The sequence below is a fragment of the Rana temporaria genome, chromosome 13 (genome assembly GCF_905171775.1).
Source record: "Rana temporaria chromosome 13, aRanTem1.1, whole genome shotgun sequence".
In the NCBI taxonomy this organism is placed as follows: Eukaryota; Metazoa; Chordata; class Amphibia; order Anura; family Ranidae; genus Rana; species Rana temporaria.
In genome coordinates, this window is record NC_053501.1 from 116,899,074 (window position 1) to 116,920,011 (window position 20,938).

Genomic DNA, 20,938 nt, shown 5'->3' on the forward strand with positions numbered 1-20,938 from the left:
CCATTGGCCACAAAGGGATGCCCAAAAAATAAATCAAAGAGCCCCATTGATGGGTTAAATGTCGCATTAACGGCCAATTGTCCCAATGTCCGCACTCTGCAGGCGCAGTCCCGCGTACCGGCGAGCAGCGCTGAGTCTCTAGTGACAGGTCCTCTTTGCGGTGTTTAGGCCGGAGCTCTGCTGCACTGCACAGGGAGTGGTTTCCGTTCTCTATATATACACGGGGAGGAAGCCGCTTCCCTGCCAGAAATTAACCCCCGCGCTGCCGCGCGCCTCCTCCCCCACGGCAGCCTTTCATTCGGATCCAACTGCCACCATATTATACAATGTATATCGACCATCAGCTAGGGATCGCCTGGTCCTTGAGGCTTCTCTGATCCGGTGACAGGTCCTCATTTCCGGCTCCTTTCTCGGGCCTTGAGGCTTCTTCTCTTGTCTGGTGACAGGTCCTCATTCCCAGCCCCTTTCTCGGTCCTTGAGAGATGGGCAGGTAATGAGGACCTGTCACTGGACAAGAGAAGAAGCCTCAAGGACTGGGAAAGGAGCAGGGAATGAGGACCTGTCACTGGACAAGAGAAGAAGCCTCAAGGACTGGGAAAGGAGCAGGGAATGAGGACCTGTCACTGGACAAGAGAAGAAGCCTCAAGGACTGGGAAAGGAGCAGGGAATGAGGACCTGTCACTGGACAAGAGAAGAAGCCTCAAGGACTGGGAAAGGAGCAGGGAATGAGGACCTGTCACTGGACAAGAGAAGAAGCCTCAAGGACTGGGAAAGGAGCAGGGAATGAGGACCTGTCACTGGACAAGAGAAGAGGCATTGGGTACACAAGGATGTCGGTGACAGATCCTCACTCTTTGCCCGTCTCTCAGTTCCTAATGCCTCTTCTGTTGTCCAGTTACACGTTTCCATCTCCTTCCCCAGTGCCCAATGCCTCTTTTCTTGTCTGGTAACAACTCCTCATTCCTTGCCTCTCTCCCAGTACCTGATGCCCCTTCCCTTGTCTGTGATAGGTCCTTATTCCCTCTGCTGGTGCCCAATGCCTTTTTTCTTATTTGGTGACAGGTCCTCATTCCTTGCCTCTCTCCCAGTTCCCAATGCTTCTTCTCTTGCCCAGTGACAGGTATTAATTTCTTGCCCCTCTCTCAGTACCCGGGGTCTCTTTCACATTTCCCTCTCCCAGTGCCCAATGCCTCTTGTCTGGTGACAGGTTCTCATTCCCTTCTCCTCTCCTAGTGCCCAATGCCTCTTGTCTGGTGACAGGTTCTCATTCCCTTCTCCTCTCCTAGTGCCCAATGCCTCTTGTCTGGTGACAGGTTCTCATTCCCTTCTCCTCTCCTAGTGCCCAATGCCTCTTGTCTGGTCTTCATTCCCTCCTCAGGTCCTCATTCCCTTTTCCTCACTTGGTGCCCAATGCTTCTTGTCTGGTGACAGGTTCTCATTCTCTTCTCCGCTACTAGTGCCTGATGCCTCTTGTCTGCTCCTCATTCCCTTTTTCTCACTTGGTGCCCAATGCTTCTTGTCTGGTGACAGGTTCTCATCCCCTTCTCCTCCCAGTGCCCAATGTCTCTTGTTTGGTCCTCATTCCCACCTCAGGTCCTCATTCCGTTTCCCTCACTTGGTGCCCAATGCCTCTTCTTCTGTGACAGGTTCTCATTGCCTTCTCCTCTTCTAGTGCCTGATGCCTCTTGTCTGGTCCACATTCCCTCCTCAGGTCCTCGTTCCATTTCCCCCACTTGGTGCCCAATGCCTCTTCTTCTGTGACAGGTTCTCATTGCCTTCTCCTCTTCTAGTGCCTGATGCCTCTTGTCTTGGCCACATTCCCTCCTCAGGTCCTCGTTCCATTTCCCCCACTTGGTGCCCAATGCCTCTTCTCCAGTGACAGGTCCTCATTCCCTTCTCCTCTCCCGGTGCCCAATGCCTCTTCTCCAGTGACTGGTCCTCATTCCCTTCTCCTCTCCCGGTGCCCAATGCCTCTCATCTGGTGACAGGTTCTAAATCCCTCCTCCTTTACTAGTGCCCAATGCCTCTTGTCTGGTGACAGGTCTTCATTACTTTCTCCTCTCCTAGTGCCTGATGCCTCTTGTCTGGTCCTCATTCCCTCCTCAGGTCCTCATTCCCTTTACCTAACTTGATGCCCAATGCCTGACGTGTTCTCCCCCTTTCCCGGTGCCTGATGCCTCTTGTGTGCCCCTTATTCCCTGTCCCTCTCCTGACACCCAGGACATCTTCCCCTGGTACTTTCAATGGCAGGTTGTCCATTCCAGGCCAGGCATGATTACACTCAGCCGTCACACACGCCATTACCGAGCCTCATGGGCTACCTTGGCCAACAAAAGTCTGAATGAATACAGCCCGGGAGAGGCGGCACTTATGTACCGGGTGTGTGAAAAGTGACACAGCGGATTCTGGGAAACCACAACATGGCCGCAACACAGGACGCTGCGCCGCGAGGTGAGGGAGGGTGTGGCGGCGATGCACAAGCAGAAGGGTGTTCTACAGGAAGTAATAAATACATATAGAGGGAAGCCGACACTTCACAAGAGTAGAGGGGGTCATATACATTGAGATCTTCCCCTCCTGGGTGAGGAGCTTAGCCTCCGTCTCACTATTGTTATTGTTATTGTTTTCGGCCATAGGGGCCTTTCTGGGGGACCAATGGCCGAGACGTTTCTAGGGTTAAAGTACAACCTCTGCTCACTTCAAGGGTCACGAAACAATATTTCAAGAGTACTTGTGAAAATGTTCTTGATACCGAAACTGATAACATTGCCGTGTGATTTGCGTCAATACAAAATGAATAGGCGCAAATCGCACTACAAAGAATGTATGCGATTTCCCCCACTGCTCCTTTGTGTGTGTGCAGAGGCGGCTCTAGGTTTTGTGAGGCCTTAGGAAGAACTTGACATGGGGCCCCCACTCACACCCATGATGGGGGGGGAAAAAATTCAAGGACAAGAGCCTCTTCCCCACAACCCTGGCCGGTGGTTGTGGGGGTCTGCCGATAGGAGGCTTATCGTAATCTGGAATATCGTAATCAAGGGGTCCCCCAGATCCTGCTCTTTAATAACTAACAGGTGGGGGTCAGCCGGTGATGTCACCTGGTGACATCATTGACTGAGGGCATGCTGGGTCATTGACATCACAAGGGGTGGTGTCACTCATATTCACTGGTTGTTAGGGACGCTGGCGGCCCTCGCTCCTGAGTAAGAACTCTTAACGCTGCCTGAGCACATCAGCGTTAAGGTCCCCTGTCCCTCAAAACTGGGGTAATGCATTGGGCAAGTTAGGTGGCCGCGAGGCCCCTGTGAGTGCTCATAGGGCTGGAGGAGATGTCTAGGCGGTCCACCCCCCAAGTGGGCATCACTTCTTCCCTATACCCTCAGGAGTCCCGAAACTTCTCCTTCAGCCCTGTGAGCACCTCCAGCGGTTGTGATTTTCTATCATTGGTGGGCCCGGCCCGGGACACGTATGCAGAGCACCTCCAGCTGCCCACTAGAGGGCGCTTCCCTTTTGCATTGAAGCAAATCACACTGCAAAGTATCGGTACTCTGCATTGGCGAGTACTTGACCAAAAGTATCGGTACTCGCCGATAAAAAAAAAAAAAAACATTATTGGTGCAACCCTAGTATGAAGCTCTGTGTACCCCCATATCAAACAATGATGGAAGTGCTCTATGGGGGAAGTGGGGGGGGGGGGGTGTAAGAAATTCATATTTGTAACCTTAATTGTCTCCTTCTCTCCCCAGCGTGCAGCGTCACCATCCACAACCGCTGCAAGGACGCCCTGCCCAGCTGTACTAAGGTCAAACAGAAGGTAAGTCCCTACAGTGTACCCTCATTATAGGGCTATGGAGAAGGGGGGAAGAAGGAAGAGAGAGAAAGGGGGGTGGTGGTGGGGGGTAGAAAGAAAGAGAAAAAGAAGGGGGAGATAGTGAGAATAGAGAAAAAGGGGGGAGAGTGGAAAGGGGGGGGGGAATGTTGGAGGGGTGATAGTGGGAGAAAGAGAGAGAGAATGGGAGAGGGAGAGAGAATGAGCGGGAGAGAGAATGGGAGAGGGGAGAAGGAGAGAGAGAAGTGAGATAGAAGAGGGAGAGAGAATGGGAGAGGGGAGAAGGAGAATGGAAGAGGGAGAGCGAATGGGAGAGGGGAGAAGGGGAGTGGAAGAGGGGAGAGAGAGAAGTGAGATAGTGGAAGAGGGAGAGAGAGAAGTGAGATAGTGTAAGAGAGAGAGAGAATGGGAGAGGGGAGAAGGAGAGTGGAAGAGGGGAGAGAGAGAAGTGAGATAGTGGAAGAGAGAGAGAGAATGGGAGAGGGGAGAAGGAGAGAGAGAAGTGAGATAGTAGAAGAGGGAGAGAGAATGGGAGAGGGGAGAAGGAGAATGGAAGAGGGAGAGCGAATGGGAGAGGGGAGAAGGGGAGTGGAAGAGGGAGAGAGAGAAGTGAGATAGTGGAAGAGGGAGAGAGAGAAGTGAGATAGTGGAAGAGGGAGAGAGAGAAGTGAGATAGTGGAAGAGAGAGAGAGAGAATGGGAGAAGGGGAGAAGGAGAGAGAGAAGTGAGATAGTAGAAGAGGGAGAGAGAATGGGAGAGGGGAGAAGGGGAGTGGAAGAGGGAGAGAGAAGTGAGATAGTGGAAGAGGGAGAGAGAATGGGAGAAGGGGAGTGGAAGAGGGAGAGAGAATGGGAGAGGGGAGAAGGAGAGAGAGAGAGAGAAGTGAGATAGTAGAAGAGGGAGAGAGAATGGGAGAGGGGAGAAGGAGAGAGAGAGAGAGAAGTGAGATAGTAGAAGAGGGAGAGAGAATGGGAGAGGGGAGAAGGAGAGAGAGAGAGAGAAGTGAGATAGTAGAAGAGGGAGAGAGAATGGGAGAGGGGAGAAGGAGAGAGAGAGAAGTGAGATAGTGGAAGAGGGAGAGAGAATGGGAGAGGGGAGAAGGAGAGAGAGAGAAGTGAGATAGTAGAAGAGGGAGAGAGAATGGGAGAAGGGGAGTGGAAGAGGGAGAGAGAGAAGTGAGATAGTGGAAGAGAGAGAGAGAGAATGGGAGAGGGGAGAAGGAGAGAGAGAAGTGAGATAGTAGAAGAGGGAGAGAGAATGGGAGAGGGGAGAAGGAGAATGGAAGAGGGAGAGCGAATGGGAGAGGGGAGAAGGGGAGTGGAAGAGGGAGAGAGAGAAGTGAGATAGTGGAAGAGGGAGAGAGAGAAGTGAGATAGTGGAAGAGGGAGAGAGAATGGGAGAAGGGGAGAAGGAGAGAGAGAAGTGAGATAGTAGAAGAGGGAGAGAGAATGGGAGAGGGGAGAAGGGGAGTGGAAGAGGGAGAGAGAAGTGAGATAGTGGAAGAGGGAGAGAGAATGGGAGAAGGGGAGTGGAAGAGGGAGAGAGAATGGGAGAGGGGAGAAGGAGAGAGAGAGAGAGAAGTGAGATAGTAGAAGAGGGAGAGAGAATGGGAGAGGGGAGAAGGAGAGAGAGAGAGAGAAGTGAGATAGTAGAAGAGGGAGAGAGAATGGGAGAGGGGAGAAGGAGAGAGAGAGAAGTGAGATAGTGGAAGAGGGAGAGAGAATGGGAGAGGGGAGAAGGAGAGAGAGAGAAGTGAGATAGTAGAAGAGGGAGAGAGAATGGGAGAAGGGGAGTGGAAGAGGGAGAGAGAGAAGTGAGATAGTGGAAGAGGGAGAGAGAGAAGTGAGATAGTGGAAGAGAGAGAGAGAGAATGGGAGAGGGGAGAAGGAGAGAGAGAAGTGAGATAGTAGAAGAGGGAGAGAGAATGGGAGAGGGGAGAAGGAGAATGGAAGAGGGAGAGCGAATGGGAGAGGGGAGAAGGGGAGTGGAAGAGGGAGAGAGAGAAGTGAGATAGTGGAAGAGGGAGAGAGAATGGGAGAGGGGAGAAGGAGAGAGAGAGAAGTGAGATAGTGGAAGAGGGAGAGCGAATGGGAGAGGGGAGAAGGAGAGAGAGAGAAGTGAGATAGTGGAAGAGGGAGAGAGAATGGGAGAGGGGAGAAGGAGAGAGAGAGAAGTGAGATAGTAGAAGAGGGAGAGAGAATGGGAGAAGGAGAGTGGAAGAGGGAGAGAGAGAAGTGAGATAGTGGAAGAGGGAGAGCGAATGGGAGAGGGGAGAAGGAGAGAGAGAGAAGTGAGATAGTGGAAGAGGGAGAGAGAATGGGAGAGGGGAGAAGGAGAGAGAGAGAAGTGAGATAGTAGAAGAGGGAGGGAGAAGGGGAGTGGAAGAGGGAGAGAGAGAAGTGAGATAGTGGAAGAGGGAGAGAGAGAAGTGAGATAGTGGAAGAGAGAGAGAGAGAATGGGAGAGGGGAGAAGGAGAGAGAGAAGTGAGATAGTAGAAGAGGGAGAGAGAATGGGAGAGGGGAGAAGGAGAATGGAAGAGGGAGAGCGAATGGGAGAGGGGAGAAGGAGAGTGGAAGAGGGAGAGAGAATGGGAGAGGGAAGAAAGAGAGAGAGAGAAGTGAGATAGTAGAAGAGGGAGAGAGAATGGGAGAGGGGAGAAGGAGAGTGGAAGAGAAAGAGAGAGAAGTTAGAGAGGGGAGAAGGAGAGAGAGAGAGAATGGGAGAAGGAGAGTGGAAGAGGGAGAAAGAGAGAGAGGGGGGAAGACGGGGAAAGAACAAATGAGTGGAAGAGGGGAGAGGTGGAAGAGAGTGATAGTGGAAGAGGGAGAAAGAATGAAGGGGAGAGAGGAAAAAATTGAGTGGTAGATGAGGGGAGAGTGGGGGAGAGAAGGAGAGGGAGACAAAGAAGGAGAGAGTGGGAGGGGGAGACAGAGAATGAATGGAAAAGGGGGGGAGAAGTGGGGGATGAGGATGGAGAGGAGTATATAGACTATAGATGTGTGTGTGTGTGTGTGTGTGTGTGTGTGTGTGTGTGTGTGTGTATGTATGTATATATATACGGTAGTATCTCACAAAAGTAAGTACACCCCTCCCATTTGTGTAACTCTTTTCATGTGACAACACTGAAGAAATTACACTTTTCCAGCGGTTTAGACATTAATGGCTGTGTGGTGAGTTATTTGTTATACAAGCTGTACACTCACTATACAACATTGTAGATACAAAGTGTCATTTCTTCAGTGTTGTCACATGAAAAGATTTACAGAAATGTGTGGGGTGTACTTACTTTTGTGAGATACTGTATGTATATATATTTATCAATGGGTAAAGAAAAATCGCGCTAACCAAAACAATTGTGATCAAAATAAATAAATATGTGAATAGGCAGCAAAAAACGTGACGAAGCGCAAGCATATATGGAAAAGAAAAAATTTTGCGCCAATCTAGTTAATGACACTCAAGTCTTGTCTAGTTAATGACACTTGAGTGTCATTAACTAGATTGGCGCAAAATTTTTTCTTTTCCATATATATTTATCACACACACAATAAAAAAAATTCTGATACTGACGCTCGGTTTTGCTCCTCCTCTTCCTTTACAGCAGCAGAAAGCGGCCTTCATAAAGAACAATAGCGCCCTTCAGAACGTGTCTTTGCGGAATAAAAGTACGTATCTTCCTCCGTGTTCTAGAAATAGAGATTTTTTTTTCCCCGGGAAATGTTTTATTTTTTTGCTGCTCTACGCACAATAAATGAATGACTGCTCTTCTGTGAGGCTCCGCCCCTTACCATTTAACCCAACACAAAGTCTGACTGTGGCGCCCCCTGCCCCTCTCCTGCACAGAGCCGCATTGTAGAGCCCTCAGGTCACAGCTGAAGAGGATTCCTAAGCAGCAGAGAGCCCAGAGACTCTTCTCAGAAGCCCCTCCCCCCCTTTTTTTTTACACATGGTCCACCCAAGGTAAACATATTCATTAGTTCTGCCCAGGGGAGGGCTGGCAGCCTTAGGCCTGGGGGGCAAGTCCAGTCAAGTGGCCCATTGAACCGCCTAATCAGCTCACCATCCATGGCCCACCTGGTTTTTCAATGCAGCCTCACCAGTGCCCATCAATGCAGCCTGATCACTGGGGTAGGTTACATGGGGGGGAGATGGAGGGTCAGTTAGGGGTGTAAGGGTCTCTCCAAGAATCCGTTCCCAGGCAGTTGTAGTTTCCTCTGCGCTGCTCTGTTTTCCACCCACTTGGAGCTTGAGCGTGGACTACAACTCCCGGAATGCAACAGCTAGTGGTCGGTCGCCATGGCCGTGCCCCCGGCCCAACTTCCTAGACCAGAATAAAAAACAAAATGGTAGCGGGCAGCGGCTGCCGGCCATTTTAAACATAAGTTGTGGTGGCCTGGGAGGCAATTGCCACGCTGCCCCCTGGCCCAGCCCTCCCCTGGTTCTGCCCCCACCGGGACCTCTTCCATGGGAATACCCTGATCTGCCATTGCCTATCACCTGGCTGTTTTATTGCTCTGAAGGCTTCGGGACCTTGAGAGCGAGCATAGTTGGTTCTGGATCTGTGAGATGGGGGGGGGAGCCAGGAAACCGGTATTTTATTTTAGAGGTCAGCCCCTGACACAGGTAAGCTGAACCTGCAAATGTTTTGGACAACTGATGCTTGACTGCCACCCAGAGGCTATAACTGGAAGTGCATGCAAGGCTACGTCCCCACAATGTTGACTGAAAGCCAATAAATGAATAAAGTTTATTAGTTCGTAATTTCATATTTTCATCTGGATCTTTTTTCACGCATTTTTGTATATTTTTTCCAGCCAGTACACTAAGGGAGAGACCCAACTCCGCCATCTACCCCTCCGACAGCCTCCGACATTCCCTGCTGGGATCCCGGCGCGGGCGGCCATCTTTGTCTCTTTCCAAAAGCGTCTCCACCACCAACATAGCCGGGTGAGTCCTCCTTTTTCTTTTATCGGCGCTCTTCCAGCTGCTGCTTACTGTAATCCAAAGAGATCCGCCCTACCAACAAAATGGCTCCTCAGACGTCAAGATCCCCATTATTGGGTCCGACTGCAAGAACTGGTCACCTGTCTACGAGTGCCACCACGTTTTTCTTATCCCTGTGCTGCCTTTATGTATCAAAATTGTGGTAATAAGAAATGTCTGTGTTGCCACATAGCAATTCATAGGATTGGGACGGAATGTGCTTGTCCTCGGGGGACGCAGTCCGTTCTTCAGACACTTTGATGAATCTCATAATCTGTTATGTATTAGCATGCAGCGTGTATGCCGGGTCTGTAATGTGCGTTTTGTGTGCGCAGGAATTTGAACGATGAAAGTCCGCTGGGCATAAGAAGGATCTTGTCGCAGTCCACCGACTCCCTGAACATGAGGAACCGGACCCTGTCTGTGGAGTCTCTCATTGATGAAGGTAGGTAGGGGGGTGATCATTGCTGGAGCGCTTATTATATTAAAGTGGTTGTAAACCCTAATTATATCCTTTCAGTTGGTTGAGGCCTCTGCCACAGGTCACCTGTAGGACCCTTGAGGCCTCTGCCACAGGTCACCTGTAGGACCCTTGAGGCTTCTGCCACAGGTCACCTGTAGAACCAATAAGGCCTCTGCCACAGGTGACCTGTTGGACCCTCGAGGCCTCTGCCACAGGTGACCTGTTGGACCCTCGAGGCCTCTGCCACAGGTGACCTGTTGGACCCTCGAGGCCTCTGCCACAGGTGACCTGTTGGACCCTCGAGGCCTCTGCCACAGGTCACCTGTAGGACCCTTGAGGCTTCTGCTACAGGTCACCTGTAGGACCAGTAAGACCTCTGCCACAGGTCACCTGTAGAACCAATAAGGCCTCTGCCACAGGTGACCTGTTGGACCCTCGAGGCCTCTGCCACAGGTCACCTGTAGGACCCTTGAGGCTTCTGCCACAGGTCACCTGTAGGACCCTTGAGGCCTCTGCCACAGGTCACCTGTAGGACCCTTGAGGCTTCTGCCACAGGTCATTTGTAGGACCATTGATGCCTCTGCCACAGGTCATTTGTAGGACCATTGATGCCTCTGCCACAGATCAGCTGTAAGGCCCTTGAGGCCTCTGCCACAGGTCACCTGTAGGACCCTTGAGGCCTCTGCCACAGATCACCTGTAGGACCAATAAGGCCTCTGCCACAGGTCACCTGTAGGACCCTTGAGGCCTCTGCCACAGATCACCTGTAGGACCAATAAGGCCTCTGCCACAGGTCACCTTTAGGACCCTTGAGGCCTCTGCCACAGGTCACCTGTAGGACCAATAAGGCCTCTGCCACAGGTCACCTGGAGGACCCTTGAGGCTTCTGCCACAGGTCACCTGTAGGACCCTTAAGGCCTCTGTTGTAGGCCAGTTTGGATACTCAGGTCCAAATAGGCAGCTAGAAGAATAAAGACCTCTCCTTCTTTTGGATTTCTTCCCCTAGCTGCAGTCTGGGAAGCAAAGACTGAACCTCTGTACTCACATCTTCACCAGCCAGAGCCTGAGAGCAGAGTACCCTTCTAGAAGGGGTTTACAAAAAACGTTCCCCGTCCCCGTAACATATTGGTGACATAACACCTCAGTGATTATCTAAGGCAGACTTGAGTAAGGGAAGTCGCCTCTGAACGCTAAGGGCCCTAAATGCAGGCATCACTTGGTACAGTGTTGGTCATAGACTTTGATTGGCTGCAGGCAGTCCATCCTTGATGCACCAAAATGCTGAGAGGGACGCATGTTGGCTAGATGGTCCCGTGTTCATGGAGCCCAGATATTAATGGCTGTTTATCCGCAACAGGTGCCGATGTCATCTACAGCCAGCTGATGAGTGACTTTGCCACGGATGAGAAGGAGTTCGAGGCAGATTCGTGGAGCTTAGCTGTGGATAATAATTATCTTCAGCAGCACAAGAAGGACGTCATGAAACGTCAGGATGTCATCTATGGTGAGCACTGGGAGTTCGGACAGGCATATGGGGGTCTGTGTATCGGGGCTTTCACCCAAGATTCATCCATTTTTTTTCCCAGTTGAATCTTGTGTGAAAAATGTATGAAGCTTGGGTGAAAAATGTATGAAGCTTGGGTGAAAAACTTGTTTCATCTTCGCAGAGCTCATCCAAACCGAGGTCCACCACGTCCGGACGCTGAAGATCATGACCAACATCTTCCGGAAGGGGCTGGTGGAGGACCTGCAGATGGACCCGGCCCTGGTGCAGAAGATGTTCCCATGCGTGGACGAGCTCAGCGACATTCACATCCGCTTCCTCATCCAGCTGCTGGAAAGGCGCAAAGATTCTCTGGCTTCCGACAGCAACAAGAATTTCGTCATCAACAAGCTGGGAGACATCCTCATCAACCAGGTATGGGCCAACGGCCCTAGATGGGTGGCAAAAGCTGTGTCTGGAGAGGGCCATCTTTCATGTGGGCAAACCTTTTCTTAATGACTGGGCCCGGGGCAGCTTCCCCTTTTGCCCTGCGTTAAAGACGGCCCTGGTATGTAGTGTTCTACGACACCCCGATTTATCACAGCAGCCTAGAGAAGGTTCACCTTTTTATTACCAGGCAGAAGATATGACATGGAGAGGTCCATATCGTACATATGGGGCAAATGCAGAATGCCCATCATTCTGTGCTAGAGCAGTAGTGATCAGACCAATGAGAGTAGACTGGGGACATCTTTGGTATTCTTACATTTTTTTATTGGAAAATAAATCTTCACCCTGAAAACTACAATGAAGACAAAAGTCAACCCCAAAATAAATCTTCACCCCCAACAACTCCATGTCATATAGCTTCAGCGTGACAAGTTTCTAAATCCTCCGTTTCACCAGGAGGACCTTCTCCAAGAGTTTCGTCTTTGGTGAGACGCACGTCCAAAAGTTTGAAGTCTTTGGCCAAAATGTACCTGAATTTTGTTTCATTTATCCAAACCTGAACCTCCAGCCTTCCCCTCGTTCTTGTACGGAGGTACATTTTTCCTTCCCTTTGCTCTTGCACGGTTATACAGAGAGGTACATTTTTAAAGCTTGACCCGCTTTAGAGGGTCCGGAAGAGTTGTACAGTAGGCCAACCAAAATATAGTCCCCCCAAACAGACCAAACTCTAGATAAAAATTACAGAAAGAAGATCAAATAAAAATGTCCCACAGGGTATTTGTCCCACCAAACTTCCTCTCCAAGCAGGAAACCCCTAAATTGTAATCGGCCCCCGGTGATGTTTTTGGAAAACTGCGTCTCGCCAAAGACGAAACTCTTATGCCGCATACACACCATCACTTTATGTGATGAAAAAAAACGTAATTTTCTGTGAAGTAAAAAACGACGTTTTTGAAACTTCAATTTTCAAAGACGAAGTTGCCTACACACCATCGTTTTTCTCACAATGTTCTAGCAAAGCGAGGTTACGTTCACCAACGTTTTTCCATTGAAGCTTGCTTCATAAGTAGCTTCTGGGCATGCGCCGGTGTAAAAACGTCTTTTAAACGTCGTTTTTTGCTACACACGGTCAATTTCTGTGAAGTAAAAAACGACGTTTTGAAAAACGACACATAAAATTGAAGCATGCTTCAATTTTTTTTTGTCATTTTTCACGAGACCCGCTTTAGAGGGTCCGGAAGAGTTGTACAGTAGGCCAACCAAAATATAGTCCCCCCAAACAGACCAAACTCTAGATAAAAATTACAGAAAGAAGATCAAATAAAAAGGTCCCACAGGGTATTTGTCCCACCAAACTTCCTCTCCAAGCAGGAAACCCCTAAATTGTAATCGGCCCCCGGTGATGTTTATGGAAAGCTGCGTCTCGCCAAAGACGAACCTCTTAGAGAAGGTCCTCCTGGTGAAACAGAGGATTTAGAAACTTGTCATGCTGAGTCTATAGAACATGGAGTTGTTGGGGGTGAAGATTTTTTTTTTTGGGTTGACTTTTGTCTTCATTGTAGTTTTTTAGGGTGGAGATTTATTTTGGGGTTGACTTTGGCCTTCATTGTAGTTTTCAGGGGTGAAGATTTATTTTGGGTTGACTTTTGCCTTCATTGTAGTTTTCAGGGACCAACGCGGAGCACATGAAGAAGGCCTACACCGAGTTTTGCAGTCAGCATCACAAGGCTGTGAAGCTGTACAAGGAGCTCTTCTCCCGAGACAAGAAGTTCCAGCAGCTCATACGGGTGAGTTTTGTTGAGGTCTTGGGGAGGGGGGGTTGGGAAATACGTGTTCTGTTTTCCATGACTTGACCTTCCCCTCCTGATGTTCCACAGAAAATGACCCGCTCCCAACTACTCCGGAGACACGGCGTGCCAGAATGTATTCTACTGGTGACCCAGAGGATCACCAAGTACCCGGTTCTCATCGATCGGATACTTCAGAACTCCAAAGGTAGGCAAGAGCGCCCGTATGCCAAGCCGTGTGCGTCTTCTGCTCACCAGAGATCTGGAAACATTCGTTAAATGGATAATTTTATTTAAAATGCCCCCCTTTAAGCCCCCCGTTGACATTGAATTTCGAATTTGAAATCGTGCGACTCTAACACTTGAAGTCGCACAATTTCAAACCCGCAGGTCAGTGTGACTTGGCTGACATCAGTGCCGCACCACAAAGTCAGAGTCGCCCCGATTTGAACAGTTTGATTACCGACAATAGGGTGCAATTTGGCCCCTAAAAATCGCATGACTGAACTGGGGGGCTAAATCCTATGGAACTTTTCACACTGGTCCTTTGCGTTTCAGTTGCGTTTTTAGGCTGCTTTCACACTGCTCCATTGCAAGATTGCATATTCGTTTTTTTTCCCCCTGGACTTGTGACTGGGCAAAGAACTTCTCACAGGTGCGCGGCGTTTTTGCCGCGGTTTCCATGAATTTCAATGGAGAGGTGCAGTTTTGGTGCCTCTTTTTTTTTTTGCAGCAAGTAGAACTCTGATCTGTTGCGTTTTTGGTGCATTTTTCACCTGGACAAGTGAATGGGCAAAGAACCTCCCACAGGTGAGTTGCATTTTTGCTGCGATATCCATGGAGACGGTGCAATTTTAGTGCCTTTTTTTTGTTGCAGCAAACGGTACATTAAATCCTATGGAACGCTATTCCGTTGCGTTTTTGGTGCATTTTTCCCCTGGACATCTGAACGGGCAAAGAACCTCCCACAGGTGCGTTGCGTTTTTTTGCCGTGTTTTCCAATCAAGAGGTGCATTTTTAGTGCGTTTTTTTTTAATATATATTCTTGCAGCAAGCTGGACTTTTAAAAACAAAAACGGACCAGAGTTCCTTAGCATTTAAAAGAAAAAAAAATAACCACAAAATGCAACAAGCAGGACTATGGAAGTCACCAAAAATGCGACATCTCCTTTCAAATTTATGGATAATGCGGCAAAAACACGACGCACCTGTGGGAAGCGATTTTGTCCAGGGGGGAAAAAACGCAAGGCAAACTCATCACAACAAAAACGCACATGCCTAAAAACCCAACTGAAACGCAACTGAGTAGTGCGAGGAGTTCCGTAGGATTTAAAGGGGTGCATTTTGTTGTGCGTTTTTTCTTCCACTTTTTATTTTAACTGCAAAAACTGATTAGTCTGAAAGAGCCCCTAAAAGTCCCACTTGCTGCAAGTTTGGTGCGGTAACAAAAACAAAACACTCCTCTTCATTTTTAAATATTTTTTTTTATTCGATTTTAAATGAATAAATACATATTTTATTTTTAAATGAGATTTTATTATACATAATATATATTTTGTGTGTGTGTGTGTGTGTGAATATATATATATATATATATATATATATATATATATATATATATATATATATATATATATATATATAAAATCCGATTTTATTTTACATAAATACATATTTTTGTTTTAAATCTGATTTTACTCTAGATAAATAATACATATAGTTTATAGAAATGATAAGAATAAGTTTAAATAATACTTTTTTATTTCTAATCAAGTTTTATTTTACAGAAATAATACATATACACACACTTTTTTTTTTTATCATATTTTATTTTACAGAAATAATAAAAAAAAATATCTATATATATATTTATTATATATATTTTTTAATTATTATTTCTGTAAAATAAAATCTTATTTAATAAACAAATATATATATTAATTAAATTTTAGTTTACAGAAATAATAAAAAAATATATATATTTAATAAAATGTGTATTCCTATAAAATTTGATTTGGGGGAAAAAAGGTATTTATGTAAATGTATTTTTATAAAAAAATATATATATATTTTTAATAAAAATACATTTTACATAACATTTACATTTTTTTCCGAATCAAATTTTATTTTACAGAAATAATACATATACACACACTTTTTTTGATCACATTTTATTTTACAGAAATAATACATATACACACACTTTTTTTGATCACATTTTATTTTACAGAAATAAAATATATATATATTTTTTTTTTTAATTATTATTTCTGTAAAATAAAATCTGATTTAACAAATATATACATATATTTATTTATTTATTTATTAAATTAGATTGTTTTTACAGAAATAATAAAAAAAATTATATATTTAATAAAATGTGTATTTCCATAAAATTTGGTTCAGGAAAAAAAAAGGATTTATGTAAATGTTATTTTATGTAAAATTTATTTATATATATATATATATATATATATATATATATATATATATATATATATATTTAATAAAAATACATTTTACATAACATTTACATGAATACTTTTTTTTTCGATTCAAATTTTATTTTACAGAAATAATACATATACACGTATATATGTGTGTGTGTGTGTGTGTGTTATTTCTGTACATGCGTGTGTGTGTATGTATGGAGATAGATATATATATAGATATATATATATATAATATGTATTATTTCTGTAAAATTAAATTTGATTCGGAAAAGAAAAGTATTATTTATGTAAATGTTATGTGAAATTAATTTTTACTATTTATGTAAAATAAAATATGATTAAATAAATATATATTTGTGTGTATATATATATATATATATATATATACGGTAAATCATATTTTATTTTACATAAATAGTAAAAATGAATTTCACATAACATTTACATAAATAATACTTTTCTTTTCCGAATCAAATTTAATTTTACAGAAATAATACATATTATATATATATATATATCTATATATATATCTATCTATCTATAAATTTATATTTATATATCTATAAATAATACTTTTTTCTTTTTTCAAATCGGAATATATTTTACAGAAATAATACAAATACATAACAAACATACAAATAAACAAAACAAGAAATTTCCTTTCCTCCTTCTCCTTCCCTCACCTCTGTCTCTCTTCCTCTCTCTTTTCCTTTCCGCCTCTCCATTGAAATAACTTGGAAATCGTGGCAAAAAAAACGCATCAAAAACGCGACGCCCCGCAGCAAAAAAGCAGATGCGTGTTTGCCGCATTTTTGCGACGGAGCCGTGTGAAAGCAGCCTAAGTAGGAATCATCGTCTTATTTCACTTTTACTGTATTGATTGCGATTCCATTTTATTTTTTAAAAAATAAAGAAAAATGTAATTATTCAGATCCCTCGTTATGTCCGAGATACAAGACACAAGTCCATCCAATGAAAGGAAAACTGTCCTAGTGGCCAAACTGTGACCATTGGGAGTAGTAAGGGTCCTGAGAACAGTGGAGAAAAATCATCCCAACTTTGGTGTCTTTGGGAGGGATTTTGTGCCCCATTGTTGGTGTCATTGGGAGGGATTTTGTGCCCCAATGTTGGTGTCATTGGGAGGGATTTTGTGCCCCATTGTCGGTGTCTTTGGGAGGAATTGTGCCCCATTGTTGGTGTCATAGGGAGGGATTTTGTGCCCCAATGTCGGTGTCTTTGGGAGGAGTTGTGCCCCATTGTCGGTGTCACTGGAGGGAATTGTGCCCCATCATTGGGCCAAATTACATCATCAATGGGGCACAATTTTTTCCCAATTGTTGTTCATCAGAGGAATTGTTCCTCATCATTGGGGGAAAAAAAATTGTGCCCCATCATTGATGTAATTCAGCCCAATTGTTGATATCATTGAGAGGAGATGTGCCTCATTTTTGGTGTCATCGGGAGGAATTTTGCCCCATCTTTGGTGTCATGCGGCTCAATTGTTGGTGTCATTGGGAGGTATGGTGCCTTTTAATTGGTGTCAGTGGGGGGCGGACTTGTGCCCCATTGTTGGTATCGGTGGATGAAATAGTGCCAGGCAAAAACCAGCAAAGGGCCACTGGTGTAAACATAAAAACTCAAAGTGCAAATCTTCTCCAGCATTTTTTTTTCTTTGTCCCTTTTCTATGACTGAACAGAAAACGGGATATGTACTGGTTTTATGGAATCTAATATACAAGCGGAACCTCAGATTCTGAGGAGAACGCTTGTAATCCAAAGCACTCGCATATCAAAGCGAGTCTCCCTATAGAAGTCAATGGAAACGAAGATAATTCGTTCTACATCGACTTCTATGGCGTGCAATACCTCATGTGGCCAGAGGTGGGGGGGGGGGGGCGCCGGAGAGCCTAGGAAAGGCTCTGGGACGGGCTTGGCTGAACTTCGAAAGGCTCGGGAACGGAGTATTTCTGAACAGCTCTGGCGCCCCCCCCTGCACCTCTGGCCAAATGCGGTACTGCAGGCCCCATTAGCTTGAATTCTGCTCGTTCTGTAAGACAACACTCGCAACCCGAGTCGGAATGTTTTTAAAAAAAAAATTGCTCGTTATTCAAAATGCTCGTTAACCACGTTACTCGTAAACCGAGGTTCCACTTTTATATTAAAAAAAATAGCAAAAAATGTCAAACAAAGTACATAGTCAACTCTCCAAAAGTCTTCGTATTTCGACATTATGATATAAAATAAATCCAGCACCGGATATAATTGTAATTATTTTTTGCTCTGTAGGTGACGAGGAGGAGTACCAGGACCTGGCGGCCTCGCTGACCTTAATAAAGGAACTCATCACCTCCATTGACCAGGAGGTCTTCAACTACGAGAAAAACACGCGACTGCAGGAGATCTACCTGAAAGTGGACAGCAAGTCCGCCGCCTCCGTCCAAGGCGATTTTTGCTTCGGCAAAGAGGAGCTACTAAGACGGAAGCTCGTCCACGAAGGGTCCCTGCTGTGGAAGACCGCTGCTGGCCGGTTCAAAGGTACAAGGGAGTCAGGGGGGGGGGGGGGGGGTGTAAGCCTGGAGGCCCAGCTTGGTCATGGTCTGTAAACCAAGATGGCGCCACGTCAGTCTAGCAATTGTGGGACTAAGTATTTTAGGCTGAAGTTTCGTAGTTCTTAGACGGCCAGTGGGTTTCAGGCGAGACAACGCTTGTGGTGAGAATTCTTTCCAGTAAGAAGATTACAGAGTGAGTAGACAGTGGCGGTGCGTCCATAGAGGGTGCAGGAGCGCCGCCCCCTCTCTCCTGCACCCGTCACTCAACAGTAGACCAATGCATTGCATGAATATATCTGTTGTCGCCACTGCCGCCCTCTATTCAGGTGTCCGGCCATCTGAATTACAGCGGTGGACTGACCGTTCGGCACTGCCTGGGGGCCCCCATCAGGTTTGCCAGCCTCAGTAAAACCAGGGACAGTAAAAATCTGTGTTTTTTACATCTGTCCCTAAAAATTCCAAGAATATAGCTGCCCTGCCCCTCTAGTACCTTCTTAGTGTGTGGTCCATTATGTATTGCCTGGGGACACTATAATCTCCTATTGCCCGTGGGCCGTCAGTCCGCCCCTGAGCGGTGGGGGGTGTTTTGGAAGTGCCCGATTTAGGAGGCTCTAATTGGCTTCCAAATGGTAAACCAACAGGCGCATGGCTGTGCGTTCCCTGTTTAAACCATGCTGTGGTAGGGAATTGCTTCACTAACACTGACCTGCCTCTCAGCCAATCGGGTGCACCGGGTCTGGTTATTGGTCACCTGATTGGCTGAAGCGACAGAGGACAGGAGAAGACATCAAGGACTCGGATGGAGCGTGGAGGAGGATGGCGCTGACCCGAGAAAGGTAAGTGTCAGGCGGGGGAGAAAAAACTGGCATCATTTGGGGGGAAACTGGTGGCATTTGGGGATTGGGGGGGAAACTGGCGGCATTTGGGGGGAAACTGGTGGCATTTGGGGATTGGGGGGGAAACCGGCGGCATTTGGGGATTGGGGGGAAACTGGCGCCGTTTGATGGGGGCAATTCATGTTTGTTTGTGCCCCTCAAAAAAATTGAGTACCAGCCACCCCTTCTTGTTGGGAGTAGTAGTAGAGCCTCTAGTAGGTTACTGGCAAGAAGAACAAGGGTTTTAGTCGTTCTCCAAGATATTGATTGTAGGTCTTTTCTCACCCAGACGTCATCATGCTGCTAATGACAGACGCCCTGATTCTTCTCCAAGAAAAGGACCAAAAATACTACTTTCCCACCCTGGTAAGAAGTTCATGAGACAACCACTAATGACCCCAGAAGACCTTCTCCAAATGGTCTTCTGCTTGGTCTTGGAAGATGTCCAGTTGATGACGAATCTTTTCTTCTCCCGATACATTGTAGGACAAGTCAGCCGTGATTTCATTACAAAACCTCATCGTCAGGGACATTGCCAATCAGGAGAAAGGGATGTTTCTGATCAGCGCCAAGCCTCCAGAGATGTATGAAGTTCACTCGGCCTCCCGGGAGGAGAGGAACATGTGGATGAAGGTCATTGCACAGACAGTAAAAGTGTAAGTATGATTATCGGACAAAAGACTTGTTAGTTTGTAACCAAGAGGGACAAGAATGGGAGGCTAGATGGGGCCCACCAGAATCGGAGAAGATACTGTGCACCAGAATGGGAGGCTAGATGGGTCCACCAGAATCAGAGAAGATATGGTCCACCAGAATGGGAGACTAGATGGGTCCACCAGAATCAGAGAAGATATGGTCCACCAGAATGGGAGACTAGATGGGTCCACCAGAATCAGAGAAGATATGGTCCACCAGAATGGGAGACTAGATGGGTCCACCAGAATCAGAGAAGATATGGTCCACCAGAATGGGAGACTAGATGGGTCCACCAGAATCAGAGAAGATATGGTCCACCAGAATGGGAGACTAGATGGGTCCACCAGAATCAGAGAAGATATGGTCCACCAGAATGGGAGGCTAGATGGATCCACCAGAATCAGATGGGATATGAGTTCACCAAAATGGGAGGCTAGATGGGTCCACCAGAATCAGATGGGATACAAGTCCACCAGAATGGGAGGCTAGATGGGTCCACCAGAATCGGGGCCATCTTAATAGCATCATGGGCCCCTGGGCAAAGTAATACTCTAGGGCCCCTACAATGATGACAGTGCAGTTAAACAGACATCAAGTAGGTAGGAGGCAGCCTGCCCCCCTGTGCATCTATATGGTCCACCAGAATGGGAGGCCAGATGGGTCCACCAGAATCAGATGAAATATGAGTTCAGCTAGATGGGTCCACCAGAATCAGATGGGATACAAGTCCACCAGAATGGGGGGCTAGGTGGGTCCACCAGAATTAGATGGGATACGAGTCCACCAGAATGGGAGGCTAGATAGGTCCACCAGAATGAAAGGCTAGATGGGTCCACCAGAATGAAAGGCTAGATGGGTCCACCAGAATCAGATGGGATATTAGTTCACCAAAATGGGAGGCTAGATGGGTCCTCCAGAATTGGGAGCCAGATAGGTCCAGCAGAATCAGATGGGATACAAGTTCACCAGAATGGGAGACTAGATGGGTCCACCAGAATGAAAGGCTAGATGGGTCCACCAGAATGAAAGGCTAGATGGGTCCACCAGAATCAGATGGGATACAAGTCCACCAGAATGGGAGGCTAGATGGGTCCACCAGAATCAGGGCCATCTTAATAGCATCATGGGCCCCTGGGCAAAGTAATACTCTAGGGCCCCTACAATGATGACAGTGCAGTTAAACAGACATCAAGTAGGTAGGAGGCAGCCTGCCCCCCTGTGCCTCTATCACTCTCAATGCCATCTTGGGGCCTCCAATTTTGGGGCAGCGTGGGCTCAAGGACCAGCTGCTTTGGGAAAAGTGCAGGGGCCCCCCATGCAGCTGGGGCCCCTCGGCAGTGCCCAGGTGTGCCCTCTCATTAAGACAGCC

The 20,938-nt window shown here is 46.7% G+C and overlaps 1 protein-coding gene across 7 annotated transcripts in view; it reads left to right on the forward strand.

Moving 5' to 3' along the window:
- ARHGEF2 (Rho/Rac guanine nucleotide exchange factor 2) overlaps window positions 1–20,938 on the forward strand; it is a 179,285-nt gene that overhangs the window by 143,694 nt on the left and 14,653 nt on the right. For 6 of the 7 annotated variants that reach the window (XR_005744706.1, XM_040332336.1, XM_040332334.1 and 3 more), the window contains 12 exons: window positions 3,747–3,814; window positions 7,432–7,495; window positions 8,645–8,777; window positions 9,149–9,258; window positions 10,634–10,780; window positions 10,944–11,194; window positions 12,871–12,996; window positions 13,087–13,204; window positions 16,232–16,291; window positions 17,736–17,984; window positions 19,163–19,239; window positions 19,360–19,529. Coding sequence is in view for 6 of the 7 variants with exons in the window: in XM_040332336.1 (XP_040188270.1) it covers window positions 3,747–3,814; window positions 7,432–7,495; window positions 8,645–8,777; window positions 9,149–9,258; window positions 10,634–10,780; window positions 10,944–11,194; window positions 12,871–12,996; window positions 13,087–13,204; window positions 16,232–16,291; window positions 17,736–17,984; window positions 19,163–19,239; window positions 19,360–19,529 (1,573 nt within the window). In the remaining variant the exon portion in view is untranslated. The remainder of the gene's footprint in view (window positions 1–3,746; window positions 3,815–7,431; window positions 7,496–8,644; window positions 8,778–9,148; window positions 9,259–10,633; window positions 10,781–10,943; window positions 11,195–12,870; window positions 12,997–13,086; window positions 13,205–16,231; window positions 16,292–17,735; window positions 17,985–19,162; window positions 19,240–19,359; window positions 19,530–20,938) is intronic. The other variant, XM_040332338.1, reaches the window with a different exon arrangement.